Raw genomic sequence first — 26,451 nt, forward strand, 5'->3', positions numbered from 1 at the left:
GTTACCACTGGAAATATTGAAGAATTTATATTCATTTTTTCATATTCATTTGTATAGCACTTTTCACAATACACAGAAAATGTATTTATAATGTCTTAATATCTTCATGCCTTATAATTGCATTTAGCAGATTAGAGCTGGGTGATAATATAGTTTACAGATGTCTTCAGAACATCACAAGTTGAAATTCTCCTGTTCAGGGTTCCCACAGCTTTTGATGAGTGAATGTCCATAACTTTTACAGTCATGTTGGATTATGAATACTGACATTTTTAAAAAAAAAAAAGTAAAAATGTAAAGCAGCATATACTGTAGCAAATCTCAGCTGCGTGTTTGTTTATATCATTGCAAAATATTATTGCACAAATCTATATATAAAGTCAGATATCCAACTGTATCCGCATACATACAGTACACTCACATAAAGTGATATATACACTATATACTGTAGCAAATTTTCATTGCAAAATGTAACTATTATCGTCTAGCTCTTTATACAAAGTTGTATATATAAGCATTTTCAACTTTATCTGCATGCATACAGTATACTCGTGTAGGGTGATATATACTATATAACGGGGTGGCTAACCCTGGTCCTGGAGAGCCACAGTCCTGCAGAGTTCAGCTCTAACCCTAATCAAACACACCTGAAAAAGCTAATCAAGGATTGAAAGGTCAAAGCCACTGGAAGGGAAGCCTGCAAACTTTAGCCAAAAAAGCGTAACGGCTAATGCTAACAGGGAAGGAGACCAGAGGCCGTTTTTTGAATGGATGTCAATGGATGAGAGGCTTCACTATGCTGATTAAACAGCTTTTGTGGGGAAATAGCTAATCATTTAATTAATCGACAGCCTGTTTGCTAATCTTCAGCATGTTTTACACTAAACAGTACTTTCATTGGGAACTATATGTAGATTTTAGCTTGATAAAAATGTTGTTTTTTTTTAAGAGAAGGCAGACTAGGGAATGTTGCGACTGATGTCACTGCCATTACACAATAGGCTGAGAGGTGCCACACGTGATTAAATTAGCCGTTGCACTTTCTCCAATGGTAAGAGATACAGACCCTCTCATCTCCCTATTATATACAATCTTTGGAAAGGCTGCTAGAAAGCTATAGGCAGGTGAGTTTTTATCAGGGTTGGAGCTAAACTCTGCAGGACTGAGGCTCTCCAGGACCAGGGTTAGCCACCTCTGCTATATAGCAAATCTCAACCGCTTGATTGCTTGTATCATTGTAAAATCGCCCAGCTCTAATCTGCTAAATGTGACTAAGGCATGAAGATATTAAAGGGGACATATTGTGCAAAATTCACTTTTATAAGGTGTTTAAACACAGATGTGCGTCCACAGTGTGCGTAAACAAGCCTATAATGGTAAAAATCCACCCACTCCTTTTTTTATTATCCCTATAAATCCTAAACAGTCTCTCTGAACGAGCGGTTCCAGATTTCCCCTTCTCTTACGTAAGAGTAGAGGGAAACTCTGCTCATGACTGGTGACGATCTGCCCTATTAGCTTAGCTCCTCCCCTGAGTGAGCTGTACACAGTCCACCATGTTTATCTCCTCGCCAGAGCATTTAACAGCAGCATTCAAGTAAGAAATGTATTCTTATTAAAGCTACTAAAGTTATTTAATCAAGAGCAGTGAGTGATTTTCTGTTTTTCTTTTGTTGTTTGATTCATATTAACAGCATATATAGCAGCAGGTACTGTATATTATGCTGCTGTCACTTTAATACACAGACCTAATAAACACATGCAGTTTCTTTCCCTGCTGATTACATTCACAGACATAACCGACTGTTTTTGTGAACCTTGTGTGTTTTTGACAGTTTAATAAGACGTGAAAGAGAACGCCGCCTGACATTCAGCTTTCTGTGCGCACTCTATATATCATGTTCAACCTGTTATGGCTTTAAAAGGCATGAAGATGATGAAGAACTGCAATGCCACATGAGCGTGACCGCGATAGAGGTTTTTTGGCAGGGTATCCGAGGCACGAGCTGTACAGGCTCCGCCCTCTTCTGGAAAGTGGGGTGGGGAGCAGCAGCTCATTTGCATTTAAAGATACATGCATGAAAACAGCATGTTTTTCCTTCCACTCAAAAATGGGCATTTACAACATGGTATAATGCCTATTTGTCTTACACTAAGGCCCTTGAAACTTGGTGTCATTTTAGCCAATTAGTAATTAATGTCGTGAAGACAAAAGAATGAATTATGGGTACAAAAAGAGACATGACAATCCAACCAATTTCACTTGTGGGTCAACAAGTAGAAATTGTGGAGAATTTTAAATATCTTGGCTCAATCCTGGACTCACAGGTGAGCTTTGTTGATAACTGAGTATATCTTTAAAAGATGTTCACAGCGACTATTTCTTCTAAGACAACTCGGTGGCCTTGGAGTTAGTCAGCATATTTTAGAACTTGTTTACAAATCTATTGTGGAGAGTGTACTGTCTTATCATATCCCTGCCTGGTACGAACATTTAAACTGTAGATAATAATAAGCTTACCAGAATTGTGTTAATGTCAAGCAAAATTGTTGGCAGACCACAGAAGCCCTTAGGACAACTTCAGAGGTGGGTAGAGTATCCAAAAACTGTACTCAAGTAAAAGTACAAGTACTTATAGAAATATTTACTCAAAGTAAAAGTGAAAGTAATAATCTTAATAGTTACTCGAGTAAGAGTAAAAAAGTATCCAATGAAAAATCTACTCAAGTAGCTAGTTACTAGTTACTTTTATAAATATAAATATATATTATATATATATATATATATATATATATACAGTTGCAAGAAAAAGTATGTGAACCACTTGCAGAATCTGTGAAAATGTTAATTTTAACAAAATAAGGGAGATAATACAAAATGCATGTTATTTTTTATTTAGTACTGTCCTGAGTAAGATATTTTACATAAAAGATGTTTACACATAATCCACAAGACAAAAAAAAATAGCTGAGTTTATTAAAATATGTTCATATGTTTAAAATAAATTCAGCAATTTTTTTGTCTTATGGATTATATGTAAACATCTTTTATGTAAAATATCTTACTGAGGACAGTACTAAATTTAAAAAAAAAAAAAAATGTATATATATATATATATATATATAGTGGTGTTATCGTGGCGAAATAATCTGTTTGGTTGTAAAATGTCGGCTATTGGCTGTATTGAAATCAATGCAATCGATACCTGTGGAATTGTTCACAGACAGCATACGCGGTTCAACTAATAAAGATCGCTGGCAAACAATAGGACGCATTTGCAGATTTGCTTTTAATTGACTGTAGGTCCACTGCCACTTCATCCAACACTCCGAGTGAAACCGCTTCAGACGATTCAGTGCGTGCAGGAACTGAACAAATCATTCAAACTGATTCGCGAACCAATTTAGACAGTTTTGCCAACTTGTTTGATCAAGACTTTGAACAGAATCGACTCAAAAGAGTGATTCATTTGAGAATGGGCATCGTTCATGAAAAAAGAGACAGCGCACTTGGAATAAACTACGCATTTCTTAACATGTACAGTATTGCATTAAAATAAAGTAACGAGAGGAACGTCACCCAGCGTAGCGAAGTAAAAGTACAGATTTTTCATTACAAATGTACTCAAGTTAAAGTAAAAGCACCCACATTTAAATCTACTCTTAAAAGTACAAATTTTCCAAAAAAAATACTCAAGTAAATGTAATGAAGTCAATGTACTTCGCTACTACCCACCTCTGGACAACTTTATGTTGAAAGGGCAAGGAAGAAGGCGAGAAGTATTCTTGCAGATATTTCTCACCCTCTTTTTAGCCAATTTGAGCCCTTTAAATCAGGTAGGCGCTACAGAATACCTCTTGTGAATAAAAATGTGTTTAAGGGATCATTTATTCTAAATGCTATCAATTCTCAATTCTTCAAGTGTTTGATAAATTAAATGACAGCAGCATGAACTGTAATCTTTATTAAATGTGAATTTGTCTGTTTGGTTTTTTTTTTTTTTACACTACTTGTATAGTTATTTTATGTACTGGTGAGCCAAAGACAATTTTCCACCTCGGTGGACAATAAAGATATACAATACAATATTAAATGATCTGTGGGGTATTTTGAGCTTAAACTTCTGGGGACACCTGAGACTTATATTACATCTTGTAAAAAGGGGCATAATGGGTACCCTTCAAGATATAATAAACATAATTTTCTGTAAAGCTGCTTTGAAACATTTGTGTATTATGAAAAGCGCTATACAAATTGACTTGACATCTGAAGGCGTTTTGATGTAATATTCCTACACACAGGCAGAACTTCAGGGCTGAGCAGGAAGTGAGATATTCCATCTTTCACATTTCATAACCCATAATCAAATGTGCATATCCATGCAGCATCTGCTTCCAGTGAGTTTTAGAACCCATTGAACAATACACCCGTATCCGATAACATGTTCTTGAGACCTTTATTCCCACCACAGTCACAGCAGTCACCGAATTCAAGTTCAGTCAGGGACCTTGTCGTCAGATTATGTGCTGGTTAAAGCAGAGTACAGAACAGAAGAGGCATTGTGAGGAACGTTCATGCTAGGAAAGATGGGTCAGGAAAAACACCACACAAGATGGAGGGACTGTTTTTCTTAAGCAGAGGCTACACAAGGCCCTCAAAACACAACAAAGGCTCAAGTGACATAGCGATCCAGATGTGTAAACATCGCTATTGATAAGGAGATGACTTTGATAAGATTTTCTGGTGCATTTTGGTCAAGAAAAGCATAATTCCAGCAATAATTCCTGAATCTGTTTGTTTTCATCGGCTATTTCAGAGATCGGCTGCGCACCACCACAAATGTTTTGGGCGACTCTATTGGTGCTGGCATAGTGGAGCACCTGTCCCGTCACGAGCTGCACTCTACCGATGCCGAGATCGGAAACTCCGTGGTGGAGGAGAATGAGACCAAGAAATCATATCAGCTCATCTCTCAGGAGAGCGAGTGTGACAATGCCAAGAACCCTGATGGCGAGACCCAAATGTAACTGCTTGTATCCTGAGCAGAAAACTGGATTTTTTGGTACAAACATTAGTGACTTAGTCAGACACTAGTCTGATATTCATCTCAAGTTTTTTTTATATGCTTGTCAAAGACATCCAAATGTGTTGAAGTCCATTGCACAAGTAGAGATGGACGTGTGTGTGGTCCACAGTGGTCCTCTTTGAACTGTTTTATTGTAGAGTAAATAGTTTAGATTTCATTAGACATCATTAGATTTCATTAGACATAATTTTAAATAATTTTCTAGATGCAGGTTTGTTTTTGTTAATTCAAGAGAAAATGAATGTAATTTTGGAAGTTGTTTGTTGCTTCTACTTGAGCTGGCTATGGTTTGTTGAATTTTTAAATAAGCAATGAATTGCATCCATTCAGTTTGTAACTGAGTGAGTAATGCTAAAACAATGTTAAAAAGAAATAAGTGAAGCATGTTTAAACTGGTTGTCATGAAAAACACAGGATGTTTTGATAGCTTAAGCTGGAAAGTGAGTCGGTGAGTCCAGAAATAACAGTACAATGTTTTCATGCTACATGATTTCAGCAGTCATTATCTGTGGTCACTTTGACTGCATGCATTGTTTTTGGAGAAACTGTAAATTCAGCTGATGTAATCGTCTTATTTCAAGGCTTTTATAGATAACTGTCATTCTGTACAAAATAAAGAAATCTATAAATAAAAAAAGAGCATTTTGGCCAGGACTGCTCACATTGCCTGTGTTCTTCTCAGGACGTGCCTTTAACAACTACCTGCCTTTTTTTTTTTTTTTTTTTTTATACAAATTGATTTTACTTTGCAATGACAATTCTAGCACTAATGTAACACCACCAGTTCCACAGTATTACATTCATTATCAGCTGACAATAGCTCATCAACCTTGACATCTCTCAATCACTCTTCTACTATATTTATCAAGTACATGGTGTTACCGTCTTAGAAAGAACATGTGATATGATCTCTCTGCATATCAAGACCTTGTTGACACAATTTTATCATCTCCTTTTTTTTACTTGAGGCGAGTATAATTTTACATGTTTAACTGAGAACACTCTTAAAAATAAAGGTTATTTATTGGCATTGATGGTTCCAAGAAGAACCTTTAACATCCATGGAACCTTTACATTCTACAAAATGTTCTTTATAGTGGAAAAAGGTTCTTAACTTGAAAAAAAGAACTTTCACTGTTACACTCGAACCATCCTTGTTCACATTACTTAACTACACAAACTTAATTTAACTGAGTTGTTTCTACTAAAAATGAGTATTGTCAGCTTTACTTAAGTGTTTGTTCAGTCAGCTTAACATTGCTGAATGAAACGCACAAATTAATGCTGACAACTAACTGGGCAGTGGATCAGTAGTTCCCAGCATGCTTTGCCAGGGACTGCGTTACAAGAATTTAGGGATTAAAGTGTTATTTTATGTTTTTCAGTAAAGGGAAAGATGTTGTTAGGTTATGTCAGTGTTTAATGTTCAGTTATGTCGGACATTTAGAGGAGTTCAGAGGATGTTTTTGAATTTTGTAGTTACCATCATGCAGAATTAAGTCAATAAATGTGTTCACCTTATGTAGTAAACTTAGAAATTTACATTATATAACATTATTAAATAAATGGCACATTAATATTATGTAATAGTTACAAATTCAAATGATTTGTATTTACTCAAAGAAATTTTGTCAGCTGTACTTGAATTTCTTTTGTTCATACAACTAAATTGTTATTTGTACAAATTACTCAATATTGTTGTGGGGAACCACTTGACACTTCTTTTTTCAAGTAAATGCAACAATTTTTTTGAGTGTAGATTATTAAAATGTTCTTTACGCAGAAAAAGATGGTTCTTTAAGAACTGTTCACAGAAAGGTTCTTTGGGGAACCAAAAATAGTTGAAAAAATAAAATAAAATAAATAAAATTAAAATTAAGAGTATAGCAGCACATACCATCTATCTTAGTGTTTTATCAATAGATTAAGCAAACAGTGGCCCCAAAATGTGTTTGGACACTTATACCTCACTAAACAATGTATGAATATTACTGCATATATTGCAAAATATCTAGACAAAGCAAGTTTATTCATATACACATTGTGTATAAAAAGTACTATACATAGACATAGTAAGGAAAGAAGAAAAAATAAAAACATACAATTGTCTGTTATAAAATAAAACCTTTATATGTATGCATTTTGCACATGCTTTTATCCAAAGCAACTTTTTTTTTTTTTTTTTCAGTTCATGCCTTACCTAGGAATCGAACCCATGACATTGGCATTGCTAGAGCCATGCTCTATTGTTTGAGCTGTAGGAATAAAAAGAAAAAAACAAAAAAATAAAAGAAAAAAATTCCAAATGAATAAAAGGAAAGAAATAGTAAGCATAAGGGAATATAAACTGAAAAAAATTGATGCAATCAGAAGAACAGTGCTTTCTTGAGAAAATGCACAGGCATTTTCATTCTGGACTTGAATACCATTGGGATAAATATGACATTTAATGGTTAATGGAAGTCATGATATTATAGCTAAATATATTTCATACAGCTACACAGAATTATTTCACTTCAAAAGACCAATAAATCCAAAGAAAGTAGTTAATAAACTACAGGTGTGCCCACTAGCTTTAATCGTTATACTAAGTCGCCACCCAGTGGTGAGAAGTGAAGCTACAGAAAGGCTCAAAGGACAGGGCTCTATATAAAGTTATAACCCGTAAGTTCCTACAACACTGAAGACTACTACCGGTTCCCCCAGTATATATATAATTTATAGTAGTTTCTTGATTATGCAATAGGATGTTTGAGGCATTCCAATATTCTATTCAATTATATTCTGTTCTAATATTCTATTCTGAGGGTCATATAAATTATAAATTTTGCTAAGGAATCCCATTAATTTTTTTATATGCATCATACTTCATGTGTAATATACACTACCATTCAAAAGTTTGGGATCGGTTAGATTTTTATGTTTTTGAAAGAAGTTTCTTGTATTTTATCCAAAATACAGCAAAAACAGTAATATTGTGAAATATTACAATTTAAAACAACTGTTTTCTATTTGAATATATTTTAAAATGTAATTTATTCCTCTGATGCAAAACTACATTTTTAATATCATTACTCCAGTCTTCAGTGTCACATGATCCTTCAGAAATCATTCTAATATGCTGATTTGACAACATAAATGTCTTTACTGTCACTTTTAATCAATTTAATGCATCCTTGCTGAATAAAAGTATTAATTTCTTTCCAAAAAACCAACACTAAACTTTTTAATGGTAGCGTATAATGTTACAAAAGCTTTCTATTTCAGATAAATTACTGTTTTTATTATCTCTCTCTATACTCACAAATATTTATATATGCGTTTTATTCTTGTTTTACATCCACCTCAGTACATATCATGTAATAGTATTTATAATGCCCATATATTATATATATATTATATATATATATATATATATATATTATAGTATGTGTATTAAGTATATTGAAAATAACACTATTAATATGTGTGGATGTAAAATATATATTTAAAAAAATCTAGAATAAAAAATATCTTGAATCATTTGGGCTCTGAGTTGTATGTGTTTTTCGCACCTGACTGAAACATACTGGAAATTGTAAGCAGCAAATCTGCGGGAAAAAATAATCACGTTTTTAGTATTTGTATTTCCGGTCAACCTACAATTCCCCCTGACTAGCGACAAAGCATCAGTTGTGGGGCTTTTTGTTGTGAAACAAAGACGCACAAAAATGTGTTTTACGAACATTTACGCGATTAGTTAATAAGGAGCTGAATTAAACTTTGCTCCATGATTAAATGTTTTTAAAGTGTGATCAGAGACAGCCTGACCTCCCCCACCCCAGATAAAGATAGAGTTGGCTTGTTGTTAGCTGGCTCGGCTAAACAAACCCCGCTAGCCCGCGCTGATCTTTTTATAGCAGAGAGGGGGAGCCAGAGACTTACAGCAGACCGACAACCAAGCTCTCATCCCAACAACAGTCCCCTTATTTTTTTCTTCTTTGAAGTTACCCCAAGCTAAGGTAAATATGAAACCCTCTCACAATTCCTGCTAAGTCCGTCTTCGCGTTCCCTTACCACATTTCGACACATTTCCATTTTGTTTTTCTCGACGGAACGGCTCTGAGGAGACGAACGTCGCAACGGCTCGGCTAGTCGTTCTCCTCCGGCGCGCCCCCGTGGCGGGAAGCGCGTGACCCGGCGTCGCGCTCGTGCGTAGAGTCCGAGGCTTCTGGGGAGCTCGCGGAGGCCTCGCGACACAAACACGGGCGAGTGTTTTTGTGTGGAAACTCAAACGGATTATATACAAATATCCCACGCGCACTGTGATGACCGAAAACGTTTCGTCGCGCGACGTACAGCGTGAGGAAAGAATGGAGGAAAGCAAAAAGTGTTTTTATTGTTCGCGAAGGGAGACAGAAAGATGTGCGTAGCCGAACTAGCTTTCGCGAATGTTTAGCTTAGCAGAAGCTATCGTTTGTTAACACTAAATGACTAAACTTTTGACAGAAAATTGTATATAAAATAACTGAATTTGTTATTTGAATAAGTAAGAACACAAGCGGCTCGGGTTTCTATAAAAAATTCACCTTTCAGATCAGAGCAATGCTAACTAGCGAGCATCTGTAAGGAATCTATTAAGTCCCGAGCTAACGCTTTGCTAATAGTCAAAATCATCTCTAATCATCTTTCATTTACCCACGAACGACTTGAATGCTTGTTATGGTAAATATTTACAATATCTGGTGTTCATAACTTCTCTATGTTCGTCATGTTTTGAGTCATTACGGCTGAATAAACGTCAGCGAAACGCTTTGAGGATGAATGGTTCCTCTCTCCAGCGATCGACTTGTCAACACTGTGTTTTGGTCATTTTGTGTCACCCTGTTTGTACAGATGTGATGCTTCACTCCACTGTATGACCTGCCAAATCCTTTAATAGCATCTTGCATCAACGATTTAGCGAATAATAACATAAATTAGTCACAGTCATAATTGCATTCAGAACTTAGGCAAACTGAAATTCGTTTTCACCGTGTTTTCGATATAAAATATAAATATGTGATCGCTTTAGACGTTGAAATCGTTTTTTAATTGTGCAGTTTTATTTTCTAGCGACAACAAGGTTTGATTATGAAATTATGCATTATGTGCATATCGCTGCCGAGTTGTTGTCATGAAACCTGCATGCAAGCGATCGGAATGGATTCATGAATATAAATAAGTGAAGTATTGGCATTTAAAGGGACAGTGCAACAGAAATGCCCGTTTGCATTTGTAATCTGCCCGTCAGAGATCATCTCTGGACTGTTTACCTTCCGAATACAGTTTCACATGTAAATGATTCATGAATATTAATGTATTCTAAATAGCCCGGATGCGGAAATGCATTCTTGGGATACTGTAGCATCTCCTTTTGAAAACATGGAAGAGGTTTTTATGATTGTTTTATTTGAAATGCATTTAGCATTTTTTTTAACACAAACACACACAGCTTGTTGTCCTCTGAGCAGTGATGTAGTATATTGTTTTGCTTAAGTGTAAAATGTGTTCTAGTTAAATTATGTGAGGTCTGCTTCTTAGCATCTCCTCTTTTGTGCTTACTATGTGCTGTCAATCTCCCAGCTGTCATTGGTCCCTTTGGGAGACAGGGTTGGGCTTGCATATCTAATAGAGGGGTGTGTCTTCAGTCCATCTTCTGTCAGTCCAGAGTGGGTGTGTCCGTTAGGCTGTCTGCACTGTTTGTAGATGTTATCTGTCTCACATGATGCTCCATGATGGTAGTTAGTGTACATAGAAATCAATACACCTGTTACAGACAGTAAGTCTGAGTGGACTGATTCTGCCAGGAAGCATGGTGTCTGTTTTGAAACGAGTGTATAATTTATGTTGATCTAGTCAAGTCAATGCACAGAATTGTTTGAAAAGGCAAACATCCCATCCATAACCTCATGCAAACCCTCTTTCTTTTTGTAGGATTGAGTGAGATGTGAGGGATGGTCAGCGTATAAATATCTCTGTGGAACTCTGTGTGCATAAGACTTCTGTGCCCAGCCGTCAGTATGAATGGGGACATGCCACATGTGCCCATCACAACCCTTGCTGGGATCGCTGGTCTCACTGACTGTAAGTACACGCATCACACTACTCATACTTGACTGGCCAATGGAGCGCAATAGTAACCGCACACATTTTCGGTGGATTTGGTTCTAGAATTTAAAAAAAAAAAATTTCCCCTTAATTTTCCTGTAGGGATTTGACAAATTGTACAATATAAGCAATGAACCAATCTGCAAGATGAACCATAACTTTGCAATCTGTGTACTTAAATTATTTTATGTGTGAGTGAACAATTCATCCCATGAGGCATTGCAAATGAGGAAATTGGGAAATAAAAATGACCGTCAAATATAATACTATTGATTATTATTTTTTTTATACTTATCAGTGACTACTAGGGGTGTGGCACTTAGCTCACTAGATGATACACAATATTGGGTTCACGAGAACGGGATGATATTTTAACACTATTTTTAAGAAATCTTCATTGACGAAATGTAAAACTGGAAAAATAGTCTTTTATTCGACTGAAGGTCACAAAATGCAAAACAATGCAGGTGTATTTTGAAATGTTTTAACTAATCTAGGGCTGTCATTAACAATTATTTTGGTAGTCGAGTAATCGGTTTATTATTTTGACGATTAATCGAGTAATCTGATATTTTTTGTGGTAATAAAACTAGACCTAAGTGAACAATAGCCTTTAAAATGATTTAAAATACATAAATAATAACAATGAGGCATTAATAATTGGTTAAAATAAAGTATCAAAAGCAAGTAATTATGTAGTTTTATTGAACAACACTGTTAAAATACATAAAGTAATAATATTACGTACATTATGTATTATATCTAGGGCTGTGCTGGTAAACTTGACAACTGCACCACCGCAGTGGCCGAGTAGCACCGGTGGTGATACGCCAAAACACTTTTTTTTTTCTTTCTTTCTTTTTTTTCTTATTCTTTTTTGGTATACTAATGCTGTCTTACGTGAATATTATGACACGAATGAAGCACAAAGCTTTGTTTACATAAGAAATAATAGGTTAGCAATTAAATGTTACGTCACAGCCATGGCTGAATGAAAGGTACGTGAGTCCATAAATTTAAGCTTTGTCGGCTTTGTATTCTGTTTTGCGATCTGGTCACCCAATTATCAGCTAATTTAACAATATTCCATTAGTTATTCCACTGGACATGGAATCTCTTGTTTCTTTTTCCAAATCTTCATTTTCACAGGGGATTATAAATATTTCTTCCTTTGGTTCGCTTTTAATTAGGCCTTTTTTATTTGCATTTCTTTACTGTGGTAAAGTAGAAAAAAATGCTGTAGAACAGTTACCTTTTTTGCTTGCACGTAACATTCTATTTAACACAGCTTGTCCTTGTTATTAGACTTGGTAAGGCACGTCATGTTTATTTGTATAGTGCTTTTCACACATGCTGGTGATTTTAGTTTCGCTTTCTCTGGCAGCGCAAAATCAAACATAGCCTGAATGTCTTGCACCTGCGGAAGATAAAATTCGCTTTTAAGACCTTTTACAACAAGTGTCAGTTGCTTGTAACATCAGGAAAAAACATGAAGATATTAGAAAAGAGATGGTCTCTTTTCTGCTCGTGTCCCACATCCCTCTCAAAGCGCAGAGCGGTATATGAAGCATCTTTATTTCTCTCTCTCTCTCTCTCTCTATATATATATATATATATAAAATCAAATGCCTGCAGAGGGTGTCAATGGACTGGTGATTGTTGTTGTTACTCTTTACAGCAGGATCAAATCCTTGTTTAATATTGGCCAAACAACATTTAATTCAAATGTCCATTTATCTTTAATATTTGGCCACTTCTTTACAATAGAGATGCTACAGCCAGTGTAATTTCTTGATCTAGAACATGTGGACATCAAAACATGCAAACTCAGAGCGAGAGTTTAAACTAACTATACTAAACTAACTATACTGTGATACATATCGTTATCATTAAATAATAATATTTCTCATATCGTGAAATAACCCCTACACTACACATATAAAATTGAGCTTTTGAGAGAGGAAAAAATGATAATTCGCGTATAAGTCGCATTTTATTATTACATTAATGTAAAATACCGGTAGGCCTAAATAAAGTGACATGTTTGCAAACATTATGAACACAATAAACATAGCTATAGGCTGTTTTAGTTCCCCTCACGCCACAATAAATCCTTTAAATTTAACGATAATCAGAACAGAACAAGAATTAAAAATAAAAGAAGCTATAAAGAATAAAAGAATGCAAATCATTGCAATCAAGCCAAAATGAATCAATTTAAAGTGAAACAGAAACTGGCTACCTCTCTCATTTAGCAAAAATCCAAATGTTTCCATTTTTGCGATTTATCTGAATGCTAAACTGTTATTTATTATGTAAACTAGGCTTACTTTACTCACGTTCCCATATCCACGTAAAACAGCATCTTTCACATGCGCAGAAATGTGCTTGGCATAACAGTGGGACGGTGGTCACGCTGACTGGCACAGATTGTACTACGGACTATTTAAATTGAGCAGTGAAACTTTTTAATATGTTTTGACTGATTTTTTTTATTTTGATAATGAACAGGCTGTGATGTCAAGTTTGCAAGAGCTGATAATGTCGTGTGTGCGTGAAGCACCTGCGCGATCACTTGAAGCAACCTAAAATACTTTGTCATTTATGGTCATACAGATAAGAGTAAGACATCATTAGAAACTAATGTTAAACTAAAGTTTACTTTTATTTGTGTACATTCACAATAAAAACAAAATATTGTGCTTTTTTTTTTTTTTCTTTTTTTTTTATACTGTTTAACTAGTCAACTTAACTTAACTACAATATGGTTTAAGTAACATTCTCTTTATTAACAATCTGGTTAAAAAAAAGAATGAGCAACACACATGAAGTGATCAACATGGTGTAAATGTAAAACAATTTGTTAAATATCTTGAAAATATGCCTGAAATATGAAGGCAAATGTTGTACAGACTTATCTTAAACACATTCTATATAATCAGAAATAATATAAAATAAGAAAATGCTAAATATTTTTTAGCCAAAAAGTAATAGCAATAAATAACACCAGTAATAGGCTATTATTAACAGCAAATGCTTTGTAAAAACAGAAAACAACAGCAGCTTTTAGCCTGTCACCATCATGCAAACATGAAATATCAAACAGGTTTACAGGTTTTTGCATTCCATTGCGCTATTTGTCCTATTGTTTTTATGTTTGGCGGACATGTTTGGGTGTTGCCATCGTGTCTCGCGTCTTTTGCAGCGTCTCACCCATGAAACGGCATTCGAAAAACACGGCGGTCAAGTTAAAAAAAAAAAGCTCAACTCGTGTTTAATATCTTTGCCTTTTTTTCTCGTTCCACTGCCTGCGTCTCATTTTTATAACGCAATAAAGCATTTCTGAATGAACAGCCGCTTAAGAATAGTGATGTGTTCTATGTTCATAGAACGTCATGAGAGCGGTTAATCAGGTGCGCCGGCGCCATCATGAGGTCGGATCATTTTCTTTTCCTAATACGGTTATCATTGCTGTATTGTCAACATGTCTAATTGTAACGCTTGGTAACATTTTCATTCAAAATTGCGATTTCTCGATTTAAAAAATAATAAAATCGAGGCAAAACATTAAATTCGAATTAATCGAAAAAAACTGAAAAATCGCCCATCCCTACAAACAGGATGCGCTTTTTGCCATCTCTGTTTCTTTGTTTGTGTGTCACAAAAATAAACCAAAACTCAGCCTATAGGTTACTATTTCTCGCACAGTTTAATCTCCGTTCACAGAAGCGCTGCAGGTGCGTAGTGTGATGATGTGTGAATCCTCATGTTCTGTTCTTTATGCTGCTATTAGAACATATAAAACTAAACGCCTGGAAAATTAATTTTATTTTTAATGGGTCACAGTAGTGTTGTCACTATAATGGAATTTCCAACTTCGATACGATACCTTGAAAAATATTGATATTCGATACCATTTTTGATACCACGGGGAAAACTGCCATATATACCACCATACAGATAATTTATCATCTCATAACTTTGAGCACAGGGAGGCTTTATTTAAATAGTTGAACTACATTTACAAAAAAAAGACAAGTAAACATTCAGTAATAAAATAAGAACAAATAAGCAAATTACAAACGACAGCACAAATAAATACAATAGAATAAAGAGACCATCCCTGATATATAAACAATAACATTATTCTTTGGGTGCCATGTAGTGATATCCAAAGTAACAGATGTTTTGCACATGGTTATTATATATATATATATATATATATATATATATATATATATATATATATATATATATATACTTTTTTCTATTATATTGTTATAACATTTTGCTCATACTGTCCACTCCTTCCTAAAAGCTCATTTATATTATTTATATTTGTATTACCTTAAATTTGTATGCTATAAATGTTACTTTGGTCCTGTTTAATATAGAGTAATTTATTCTGGTTTCAGAGTTGTTTTTTCGAATTTTGCTGAAAAGAAGTTGCTTTCATGGACTCTGATTCATGTATGCTATAAAAGGGGTGTTTTACATTGGGTGCGTCAGAACATCTCTGACTGCAGTATAGGTGCCTGTTAGATTTCTACCCTGGGAGATCTTATAATAAAGAAAACATGGCCTTATTGCACTCTGTTTTTGTGTACAGTGTTGAACCAGCTGCCCCTGCCCTCCCCTTTACCGGGCACCACCACTAAGAGCCTGCTGTACAGCGGCCGTGTAGCTGAGGAAGTGGGGCGTCTGATGGGCTGCAGGGATGAAACTCTGGTCTCTCAGCTTGCCAGCAGCCTCAGCCAGGTCTCCACGGAGCACATGTGAGTTTCTGCTTACATTTGCCCTGTACATAAACCACACACCTGCATGCCTTTTCTGTCTCTGCCTATCTAAAGGCCTTGGTATACTTAATTTTTCACACTCTGCTCCGCATTACGCACGGTCATGTTCGCACAGCTTACGGTACTCAACAGCGGATGAGCGCGGATGGACGCGCTCGACGTGCACAGTTCACTCAGAAGGATAGAAGAAAGTAGCTGATCTTCTATTGCATGCAAAGTTTAGAGAACCAAAACAGAAACGATGGAGAAGGATATGCTGCTTTGTCTCTCTTTACACACTCTTATTGGACTACTTTACAGTACATCACAACTGTGTATGTTGCCACCTAGTGGACTCTTCTGTTTCAACATTCATTGTGTGCGCGGACGTCCGCGGACCCTCCCGATGTGGATAAATTACGTCATGTGGACAGTGCGTGGCGTGTTAGAGAACGTGGACGGCCAAAGCATACTTTGGGCTTAAAGGATTAGTTCACTTCAGAATTCAAATTTCCTGATAATTTACTCACCCCCATGTCATCCAAGATGTTTGTCCTTCCTTCTTCAGTCAAAAAGAAACTAAGGTTTTTGAGGAAAACATTCCAGGATTTTTCTCCATATAGTGGACTTCACTGGGGTACAATGGGTTGAAGGTCCAAATTGCAGTTTCAGTGCAGCTTTAAAGGGCTCTACACGATCCCAGACGAGGAATAAGGATTTTATCTAATGAAACGAACGATCATTTAAAAAAAAAAAAAAAAAAAATTATATACATTTTAACCACAAATGCTCGTCTTGCACTAACTCTGCGATGTGCCACGTAATCATGTTGGAAAGGTCACGCGTGACGGAAGTACCACAGTAGAAAAACTCCATCTCATTTTCTTCTCCAACTTCAAAATCGTCCGACATCGTTGTTTTACCTTTTTTTTTGTAAAAGCCGTTTGACTTAGTCTTTGCACATTCGCTTTGTAGACACTAGATTGGTACTTCCGCCTACATCACGTGTAACCTTTCCTACGTGATTATATAATGCGTGACTATTTAGATAATTTACTCACATGGGGGTGAGTAAATTATCAGGAAATTTTAATTCTGAAGTGAACTAATCCTTTAACTCTCTGCACATGCAGGTCTATCTGTACTTGGGGCCCTATGAAATCTGTTTTATTTTTTCCCAATTCATTGTTCTTAATTTCCGTTTTAGTCTCTCTGGATTTTAATGGTTTAATTAAATTTAATTAATAATCAAAATGGTTGTCTAATCAGTTGAATTTATAAAACGTTCAACAATTCATATAATAATAAATAAATATATTTATATTTTTGGATTCTGTTTTTAATTTATCAGGAAAAAGTGGTACCAAATTAATGCATAAAATTAATAGTTTAATTAATCTTTTAAAATGTAATCAAATTAAATTCTAGGAAGTGCTGTACAAGAGGTTTACAGTTTAAATTAAAACTTGATTCTTTATAGGAACATCACACTATTTTGTTTTATCAGTAATGATTTAATAAACTATTGCAAGGAAACAGGAAGAACTGCAGTTTAATATTTACGGTAGTCCACATCACATTTAAGTGTACAGCCCTACTTTTGATTTAATAATCCAAAATTTGCCAAACTTTGTGAGATTCCATGTTATATAGTAAATTCCATTTTTATAACTGGATTCTGTGATTCCATCTGCATTTTCTGTGGAAATCATAGGGCCCTTTGTACTCTGTGGTCTGTGTGTCTCAAATCTGATGTGTTTTCCACAGAGAGCTGAAGGACAGCCTTGGCAGTGATGATTTGGAGGGAGATGTTCCAGTTCTGCTGCAGCTTTTGCTGTCCAGGAACCCCAACATTTTCAGGAATAAGACTGCACCCAGCACTCCCCAGTATCCGGCCCAAGCAGGTAAGAGTCATTTCGAGCACATAGGGAAACGGATATTACTGTCTCCATGTAGCTTTGTGTTAGGTGTCTTACATTACGAACATTGCAGTTTATTGCTCTGGCCACGTCTGCAGTCTTCATGCCTCCTGCAGCAGGACTATGGCATGTTCACACAGGTGTTCAGGGACCCATGGCATCCTTCTCCTGGTGTTATTCAGAGTCAGTAGAAAGTTCAACCTGAGGAAATAACAGTTTTATGTACAATACTGTGCTGTGTTTGCTTTTGCTTTTGTAACAATTCTAACTGATGGGTGCATGTGGTGGAAATTCACCTGTAAGATGAAGTCAGGTCACTCAGCGGTAAAAATCAAGCAAAATTGTATTTTTCTCATGTGAGCCCAGGTAGTCTTTAAAACAAAGTATTTATTTAGTACAATCATACATATTCATTGAACATAGAACAAAGACCATTGCAGTTGATTGGGTATGTAAATGGATCTTTATCTACTTGAGTCTTCCTCTCTACATCTTATAAATATCATTACTCCCACCTAAGCATGTAATGATATGTGTGTCTGCCTACAGAATGTTTTATTTTCTCTCTACAGCTTGTGTCCTTCTGATAAGACAGATTCTGCCTCCTTTTTCTCTCCCAAAACACAGTTACCATTAGGACTACAGAAAGAGGAATTGTTTTTTATGACCTTGTGATGTTCCATTATACTAAGAAAATAATTTTGAAACAACAGAGAAGAAAACCAAATTAATTATTTCTCCATAACGTAACTGTTAGTGTGTGTTAAAACAGTCAATATTTAAATAAATAAATCCACATCCAATATACTTGCCACTGCTCCATTCTTCACTAACAGCCTTTTTACAAAACCTGCATTACATTGACCACATCACAAAACAATCCAAGCGGATATGTGTCAGAAAATGTTGTGTGAGAAAGTTATAATATGTTGCAAACTCATCTATTTTAAAATATCTTGTTTTATGTTCTGTGACTTCATTGCGATTACTTAATGACTTGATTGATGTCATTCTTTTCTACTTTAGAAGCAAAGCTAGCCATATTTAGACATTTAGTAAACATCTCAATTGTGTTGGTACTCATCCAGGCCATTATTCACATTCTTGTTTTTCCACAGGTATAAGTCAGCAGTCAATGGCACCGCCGTATAAAATCACGCATGGCTCCATGCAGGGAAGCCCAGCCTCTGCCAATTACCAGCAGGCCTCTATGTCCCACAGCCCCTCTGGGTGAGCCTGCTTTCTAATTCAGTTTTCATGTGAAGGACTTGCTTGTTTGTGTCACGTCCAGTTGCATTTTGTTGAACCAAACAAACCAACAACTGCTGTTATTTATTATTATAGCCAGCATCCAGCATGTTTCAAAAACAATGTTACGTGTGGGGTTTAATGTGTGATTTATTTTGGTATTAACACATTAATGCTATGCTATGGAGAAAACAAATATAAATGTCAACATTGCTTTAACATAGGGCTGCTTGATGAATCAGAATAAAACCTAAAACGCAGTATTGCTTAGTGTGAATATCAAATCTTGAAGACTGTGATTGAATTAAATACGTAAATGTACTGCATGTTTCAGAGTGAAGCATGGCACTGTGTTCATCACACGAGCAGCTCATGATCCATTGTTTTCAGTGTCGGGGAGCAGCTTGGTTCACTGCTTGGTTAACCTCATCTTAATAAAATTAAAAAAAAAAAAAAAAAATTTTATACCTATCCTTTCACTTCCTCTAATCCCTCTCTATTGTAGCTTATGATACTCTGAGCATTACCTAAGACTTGTATTGTGAGCACTTTTTGTGTCTATTTGCCTCGTCATGACGACTCGCTTGTTGTATTCCTCACTTGTAAGTCGCTTTGGATAAAAGCGTCTGCCAAATGAGTAAATGTAAATGTGAATGCTGCTCCACAGTTTGGGTCACAAGTGACCAATCCTGTGTGGCAACTTCACTTCACGGATTCTACCAGCACGATTCCGGGCCGAGAACGGCTTGTAATCGTGCCGTGCCGTACCAGGCTCCAGTGGAAACACAACTGGAACCGTTCCTTACCATTCTAAGAACCGTTCGGCCCGACGGTGGAAAAGCGGCTAATCATATTCCCAAACTTGTAATGAGAAGTTCTTGTAAACCAGCTGTTGTCAACAAAAGAGAAACTTTAAAAAAAACAATAGTAATATTTCTTATTTTAATTTATTAATTATATTTTAGTAATTTAATTTACTAATAACAAAAATTATTATTGTTACATTTTAATTCGCAATCACAATTTGTATCCGAAAAAATCCCAATTAGATTTTTTTTTTTTTTTAACATAAAACGTTATCAGCTTGATGATTATACATTTTATTTGTCTACCCTTTCATTTTCTTTCTTTTTATGAAGAAAAATTATTTAAAATAAATAATTGATTTTTTAGCAATTCATTGATGGCAAGTAGGTTTAATAGTCTCCTTGTTGACCATGTCCTCTCCTGTTCCTTATGATAGGCGTTTTGTGGCGGGGCAGCCTGGTTCTGGTGGACGGTTTCTGCCTCAGCAGAGCAGCCCAGTGCCCAGCCCATATGCCCCCCAGAGCCCTGCTACCGGCTACAGACAGTACCCACACCCTCCAGCCTACAGTCAACACCAGCACCTACAGCAAGGTCTGCACAAAGATGCACACATAGGCAGCCCTATACAGCTGCTCTTCCATGCATCAAAATCTTTCTAAGTTTTCTGGCTCATTTAGACTTCGTTCTGTTTTTTCCCAGGTTCAGTAGCAAGTCCGATGATTCCAGGAGGCATGAGAAATGTTCATGAGAATAAGGTAGAAATTCTAGGGCTGTCACGATTATGAAATTTGGCTGACAATTAATTGTCTAAGAAATAATTATGATTATGATGATTAATTGTCAGTTTTAGGGCTATGACTATTATGATGAATAATTGTCATACAAATTGTCATACTTTTTTGTGTGCTTCATTTATTACATGTCAGAAATGACTGATTAACTAAATCCTTTGGTGGTCACGTGCAGTGCAAGATTAATACACTTGACACCTTTACATATTAAAGTAATTTATTTAATTCTGTAAATAATTGAAACAATCACAATAGATTGACCATCACAAAAAAGGCTGTAAATGTTCTATATATACATATACACACACACACACACACATACTCCAAAAAAGAGAGAAACGTCCTCCCACTTTCAAAAGCTTTTTTTCCAACAAATTTGTCAAAATATTTGTATGAACATAAAGGTTCAACAACTGAGACATAAAGGCCCTGTTTCCTCCTGGTATTAAGATGCATTTTGGTCGATCGGATCACAATCGACCAAAACACATCTTAATACCAGGTGGAAATGGCCAAATTGAACAACGTTCACAGATATTTGACGAACAAAAATAGAATGAGTCCCTGAACAGAGCAGGAGTCAATATCAAAAGTAGCAGTCAGTAAGTAGCAGTCAGTATGTGGTGTATCCACCAGCTGCTGTCCACCAAGTGCTACAGTGCATTTCATCTTCATGGACTGAGAAAGATTTGCCAGCTCTTGCTGTGAGATGTTACTCCACTCTTCCGCCAAGGCTCTTGCAAGTTCTCAAACACATCTGGGGGTACATATGGTCACATTTGGTTTGGCACTGCAAGGATGATCAGCTGTCCTTCCTGTCTCCCTGTAGCATTGTGTCAGGTGTCTTACATTACGGACATTGCAGTTAATTACTCTGGCCACATCTGCAGTCCTCATGCCTCCTGCAGCAGGACTATGGCATGTTCACACGGGTGTTCAGGGACCCTAGGCATCCTTCTCCTGGTGTTATTCAGAGTCAGTAGAAAGGTCTCTTTAATGTCCTAAGTTATTGGAACTGTGACAAGGACTGTTCCACAGGTGCATGTGCAAAAATTGTATATGGTTAACTGAACAAGCCTGAAAAACTTGTTTAAACACATTCCTGATCTGTAAAGCTTATATAGCTACTGAAAATAAGTGATGAAGTGACAAAATTACTGGGAAATCAGCAGAGCAACATTGTTTGAACACAATAATTGTGGTTATCTGAAATACCTGTGGTTAAATCAAATAACTGTGATCAGATGGTCTGTTCTCAATGTAACAGACACTCCTTAAGAAGCTGTTCTGATTGTTTTTTTTTTTTCTCTGTAAACTCTTAGGATCAGATGAGGACGGGTTTCACGTCTCACATACTGCAGTCATCTCCACCTTACACCCCTCCTTGTGATGGAGCTCAAGAATTGCATCTGGGCTCCCCGGAAAAGATGCGCGGTCTAAAGCCTAATGAGGGAGAGCGGGACACCGCTGATAAGGCTGCAGTGTATGATATGGTGGGCTCGCCGTCAAAAGACACACTAACTCACACTAAGCTGATCCTGAGGCAGTCACGGACGAGGCCAGCGGAGGTGGAGCTTGGGGGAATGTACCCAGGCTCAGACCCAGAAGGAGAACTTGTGGAGGCTCTTGCCGCAATAGAAAGGATGGAAAGTGAAGCGGCCATGGAAACGGACCGTGGCGCTAAAGAGGTGCAGGACAAAGGTATGTCATTAAACACGTTGTCTTTAAAAATTAATTTTTGCAGCTTATTTTTTAACCATGCAGCAAACGTTTTAAATATCTTGAAAATTTTCATAATAAATATAACCGTCACAGTAATGTGAATCTGAGAATCACCGTTGACAATAATAGGAATTATTCTCGTTATTATAATGGACATTACCGTAATGAGAATTTGGGGGTAAAATATGACCTGGACACGGGAGATTCAATGTCCCGTGCATGTCTGTTTCTCTCTGTAGATAAGCCTTTGAAGAAGCGTAAACAGGACTCCCACCCGCAGGAACCTGGTGCAGCTGGCACAGCTGGTTCAGGCTCTGGGGCTCCAGGTGGGGGAGGAGGGGCTAACGCTGGGCACAGGCTGGCCCCTCAAGAGGCCAGTGCTGCGGGCACCAGTGCCAGTCGCCCGGGCCTGCAAGTGAGTTTGGAGCAAGCGGGAAGAGTGGAGGACGCATGCATGGGCATGCCTATCCCTGCCAGCGAGGCTCAGCGCTGGCCTCAGGAGCCGCAGGAGGGCGTCACCCCGAAGCCCGTCAAACACAAGCATGACCATGCTCCAGAACACCGTCATCGGCATGATGACAAGCAGCCCGATACACCGCGGCAGAAACACAGACCTGAAGGTCGGCACGCCGACGTCAGCACGCAGCGTGCAGCTCAGTCGGGGAGTAAACCGGTCGAACTTCCTCCATACATGCTGGGTGAAAACACCAGTTCGGGAGTGCTTAAGAACTTCACCATTCCCAAAATCAGAAAAGGGGGAGATCACGGAGGCGGAGATCTTCCAGAAGGCTGGAAGCAACCGTGTGTGCGGCTGGAGAGACTAGAACCTGAGATGGACATGAAGAAGAGCGTCAAGCCTGTGGTTGTTCTGCAGAAACTCTCCATAGATGAAGTGCAGAGGCTCATGAGAGAGAGAGACTCGCGTGGCTCCAAGTCCGGCAAGAACAGACTCTCCTCTGGGAGATCTGGGAAAGGTAGGGGAACTCCTTTTATCTTTGTCTCATTCCAGTTTGAATGACTGTTTCCCACTTTGATTTTCCTTTTGAATTGGATGAACAGCCTGGCAGTGAGAAATTTTACTTGGCTACTTGTGTGAGGGCAGTTATGCACAATGTTTCTTGGGTTTTCCAGCTGGTAAGAGCTGAATCATTACCGCTTTGGGTTTTTTAACTCCTTGAAATGGCTCTTATAAGTGGATGTCACTGAAAGTGTCTCATTTATATAGCCAGACTTTGATGTGTGTTGGGTTAGAAATGTGGAATACATAAAGGAAAATCGGTAATAATAGTAATGTTAAATACATGGTTGTGTTTAGTTATTTATGTAGATATCTAAAAATAATACTAAATAATTAGTAAAAGCTGATGTTGTTGAATTGCTGTTGGTATGATTGTCATGTTCAGTGTTATTTTAGTGTTTAGTATTTATTAATATTTTTAATTAGCTTTTTATTTTTAGATTTTCAGTTTGAATTTTGGTTTTAATAATTTTATGTGCTTTTTCCAATTTTATTTTTTCTGAATTTGTATATAGAATGAATGAATGAGCTTTAATTTTTATTTCAGTTTTAGTTATTTTAATCCTTATACTTAAATTTATTTTATTTCCATTCGATGCCAAGGCATTTCTAATTCTAAAACTTTAAGTTTTTCATCTATTATTTATATATTTTGTTTGTTTCCAATTTATCAATTAATGAAAAGGATTTGTAATACTTTTATTTAATAATAATAACACTGATCATGATGCCACACTTTAATACAAGAGAATAGTATCAGTTAAGTAAATTTTGAGTAATTGAAATACAAGAGTAAAATTAGGTCCGAATTTTACATTTCAAATTAAACCTAACAAAAATACAAAAAAACAGTGAATTTAAAAACATAAAACATTCACACATATGTAACCGGTCCTACTCGACCCACTCCAAGCAGGATTCGAACCAGCGTCTCGGGCATGGGAGGCGGATTTGCTGACATGGACTCTAAAGACCACAGTCTCTAGTGTCAGTTGTCAGCACACCTCTTGAGGCCAGAGGAGTGAGGTTTACATGCACAGGTCTTACTAGCTTGCCTCCTTTAAACATGCATATCAGGCTATCATCGCCTTCAAAAGATTACAGTTATGGCCGTTTAAGAGCCTAATGATGTAACTCAACTATTTTTTAGTAAACAACCATCCAGATTTGCTGGCCAACTTAATGAACAAAAACAGTCTTTCTGGTCTTTTTATATTACCATAATTATCGTAATAGGCACACACTAATATTTCTGCCGTGGCAGGCGGACTGCGTGTTGAACTATTCAAGTATAAAATGTTGTGTGGTGCTGCTACTTAAATTGAGATCTCATTTTGGTTTTGGGTATTTTCTTTTGCTTACATTCTCTTTTAAGCACCTACTAAGGGGGCTTTCACACTGGACACATCTGAGTCTGAGCGCAGTTGTTCCTAGTCAGGGCTCCAGACTGCGACCAAATGGTCGCATTTTGCTCATTTGAGCTTCGCTGTACGGACCATTTATCCAGGTCGAAGCAATAATAGCGCAGCGCGAGCTCAGAACAGGTACTCAGTGGCCGATCTTGAGCATGCGACACCATTGATACACAGTAGGGATGTAACGATGCATCCGGAACCGGTTGAAAATCGATTAAAACGTGATGATTCAAGTTGGTTGAGATGATACATGAATCGCGATACATTTGGGGGCGGGGGTTTATATGAATGTATAGCTGAGGGGAACTGACTGTGTTCAGAAAAGTTTAGATGGTATTTCCTTTTCGCCTTACTTCCGTACAATGCATTTTAAAGCCCCAGCTTTGCTTGGTTTATAGCGGTAACCATGGAAGCGCTGTATTACCGCTGTTCCATAAGCGCCACCTCCTGTCAAGACAGTGAATTTGCGTTCTGATGCAGCCCGTCTGCTGTTATGAAGTTTTATGTAGCATAATTTCACAAAGCTAAAGTTTGAACATTATGTTTTTGCTTCAGTGTTAAAAATTATACAATCTAATTTAAATTAAAAACTGCTTATGCTGCATGTATGCAGCATCTTTGTTAGGATCATGATTAAAATGCAGTGGTTGCCTCTAATTTTAAATGGCTACAGATAGTTCAGCCTGTAATAGAGCAAATAAACATCTTGTTCATGTACTCATATGAAGAGATTTCTTTTATTAGTATTATTTATTTATTTATTTATTTAGGATTTGTTTTAAAATTTCAATTTAGTTTTGTTATAAAGATATTTCAATTTCACAAAGAAATATGCAGCATTTTGTCTGAGAAATAATAAAAAGACACTTTCTCATTTAAATCTCTTTGTAAAAAAAATTGTGAGAAAATTGAATCGTGAAACCAGTATCGTAAATCGTAATCGTGCGTTGAGTGAATGGTTACATCCCTACTACACAGTGCTAGGAGACCCAGTGAGAAAGCAAAATTCGCTGCAGAATTAATAACATTGCAGCGAGATCTAATGGGAAGCATTCAGATTCAGTGCAGAATTCTGTTATAAATCAGATCAAACACTGCTGAAATGGAAACCAGGAGAAACATTGTGCCGTGAACGAGTTAAGGCTTTTCAATTCACAAATCGCCAACGTTCACCATGAATGTAGCAATGGTAATTGAAACTATGGTATTGTGGCAGAAATGTTTTTTTTTTATTTTATTTTATTTTATTTTTTTATTCATTTCAGGGTTCGTACAACCTTTTGAGAGTGAAATTCAAGCACTTTCCAAGGGCTTTCAAGTGCTTCACATGTTTTCCAGCACTTCAAAGCTCTAAATATTATCAAATTTTAATGTTATTTTTAATGATTTGGAAAACTAAAAGTTTAAAGATGTAGGAAAACTAACATTTTGTGGCAAACAAACTTTTATTTATAAAAAAAAAAAAAAAAAAAAAAAAGACATGAAATTACCACTATAACCAGTAGATGATGGCAGAAGAGCACTTACTGACTTATTAGCA

General features: G+C 36.6%; 2 protein-coding genes across 4 annotated transcripts in view; both read left to right on the forward strand.

The window, feature by feature from the left end:
• Window positions 1-5,741, forward strand: part of slc1a3a (solute carrier family 1 member 3a) — a 26,905-nt gene extending 21,164 nt beyond the window's left edge. The window contains exon 9 of the mRNA XM_051894246.1: window positions 4,818-5,741. Within this exon, the coding sequence (XP_051750206.1) occupies window positions 4,818-5,028 (211 nt within the window). The 3' untranslated portion in view covers window positions 5,029-5,741. The remainder of the gene's footprint in view (window positions 1-4,817) is intronic.
• Window positions 5,742-8,931: 3,190 nt separating this feature from the next.
• Window positions 8,932-26,451, forward strand: part of nipbla (NIPBL cohesin loading factor a) — a 43,369-nt gene continuing 25,849 nt past the window's right edge. The window contains exons 1-9 of one of the 3 annotated variants that reach the window (XM_051893499.1): window positions 8,932-9,088; window positions 11,043-11,192; window positions 15,826-15,991; window positions 17,759-17,895; window positions 19,029-19,140; window positions 20,402-20,556; window positions 20,665-20,720; window positions 22,079-22,457; window positions 22,718-23,452. In XM_051893499.1, the coding sequence (XP_051749459.1) occupies window positions 11,129-11,192; window positions 15,826-15,991; window positions 17,759-17,895; window positions 19,029-19,140; window positions 20,402-20,556; window positions 20,665-20,720; window positions 22,079-22,457; window positions 22,718-23,452 (1,804 nt within the window). In that variant the 5' untranslated portion in view covers window positions 8,932-9,088; window positions 11,043-11,128. Of the gene's footprint in view, window positions 9,089-9,260; window positions 9,792-11,042; window positions 11,193-15,825; window positions 15,992-17,758; window positions 17,896-19,028; window positions 19,141-20,401; window positions 20,557-20,664; window positions 20,721-22,078; window positions 22,458-22,717; window positions 23,453-26,451 lie in introns of those variants that run through there. The other 2 variants (XM_051893500.1, XM_051893501.1) reach the window with 2 other exon arrangements.

Source organism: Ctenopharyngodon idella, chromosome 5, assembly GCF_019924925.1.
Source record: "Ctenopharyngodon idella isolate HZGC_01 chromosome 5, HZGC01, whole genome shotgun sequence".
Classification (NCBI taxonomy): domain Eukaryota; kingdom Metazoa; phylum Chordata; class Actinopteri; order Cypriniformes; family Xenocyprididae; genus Ctenopharyngodon; species Ctenopharyngodon idella.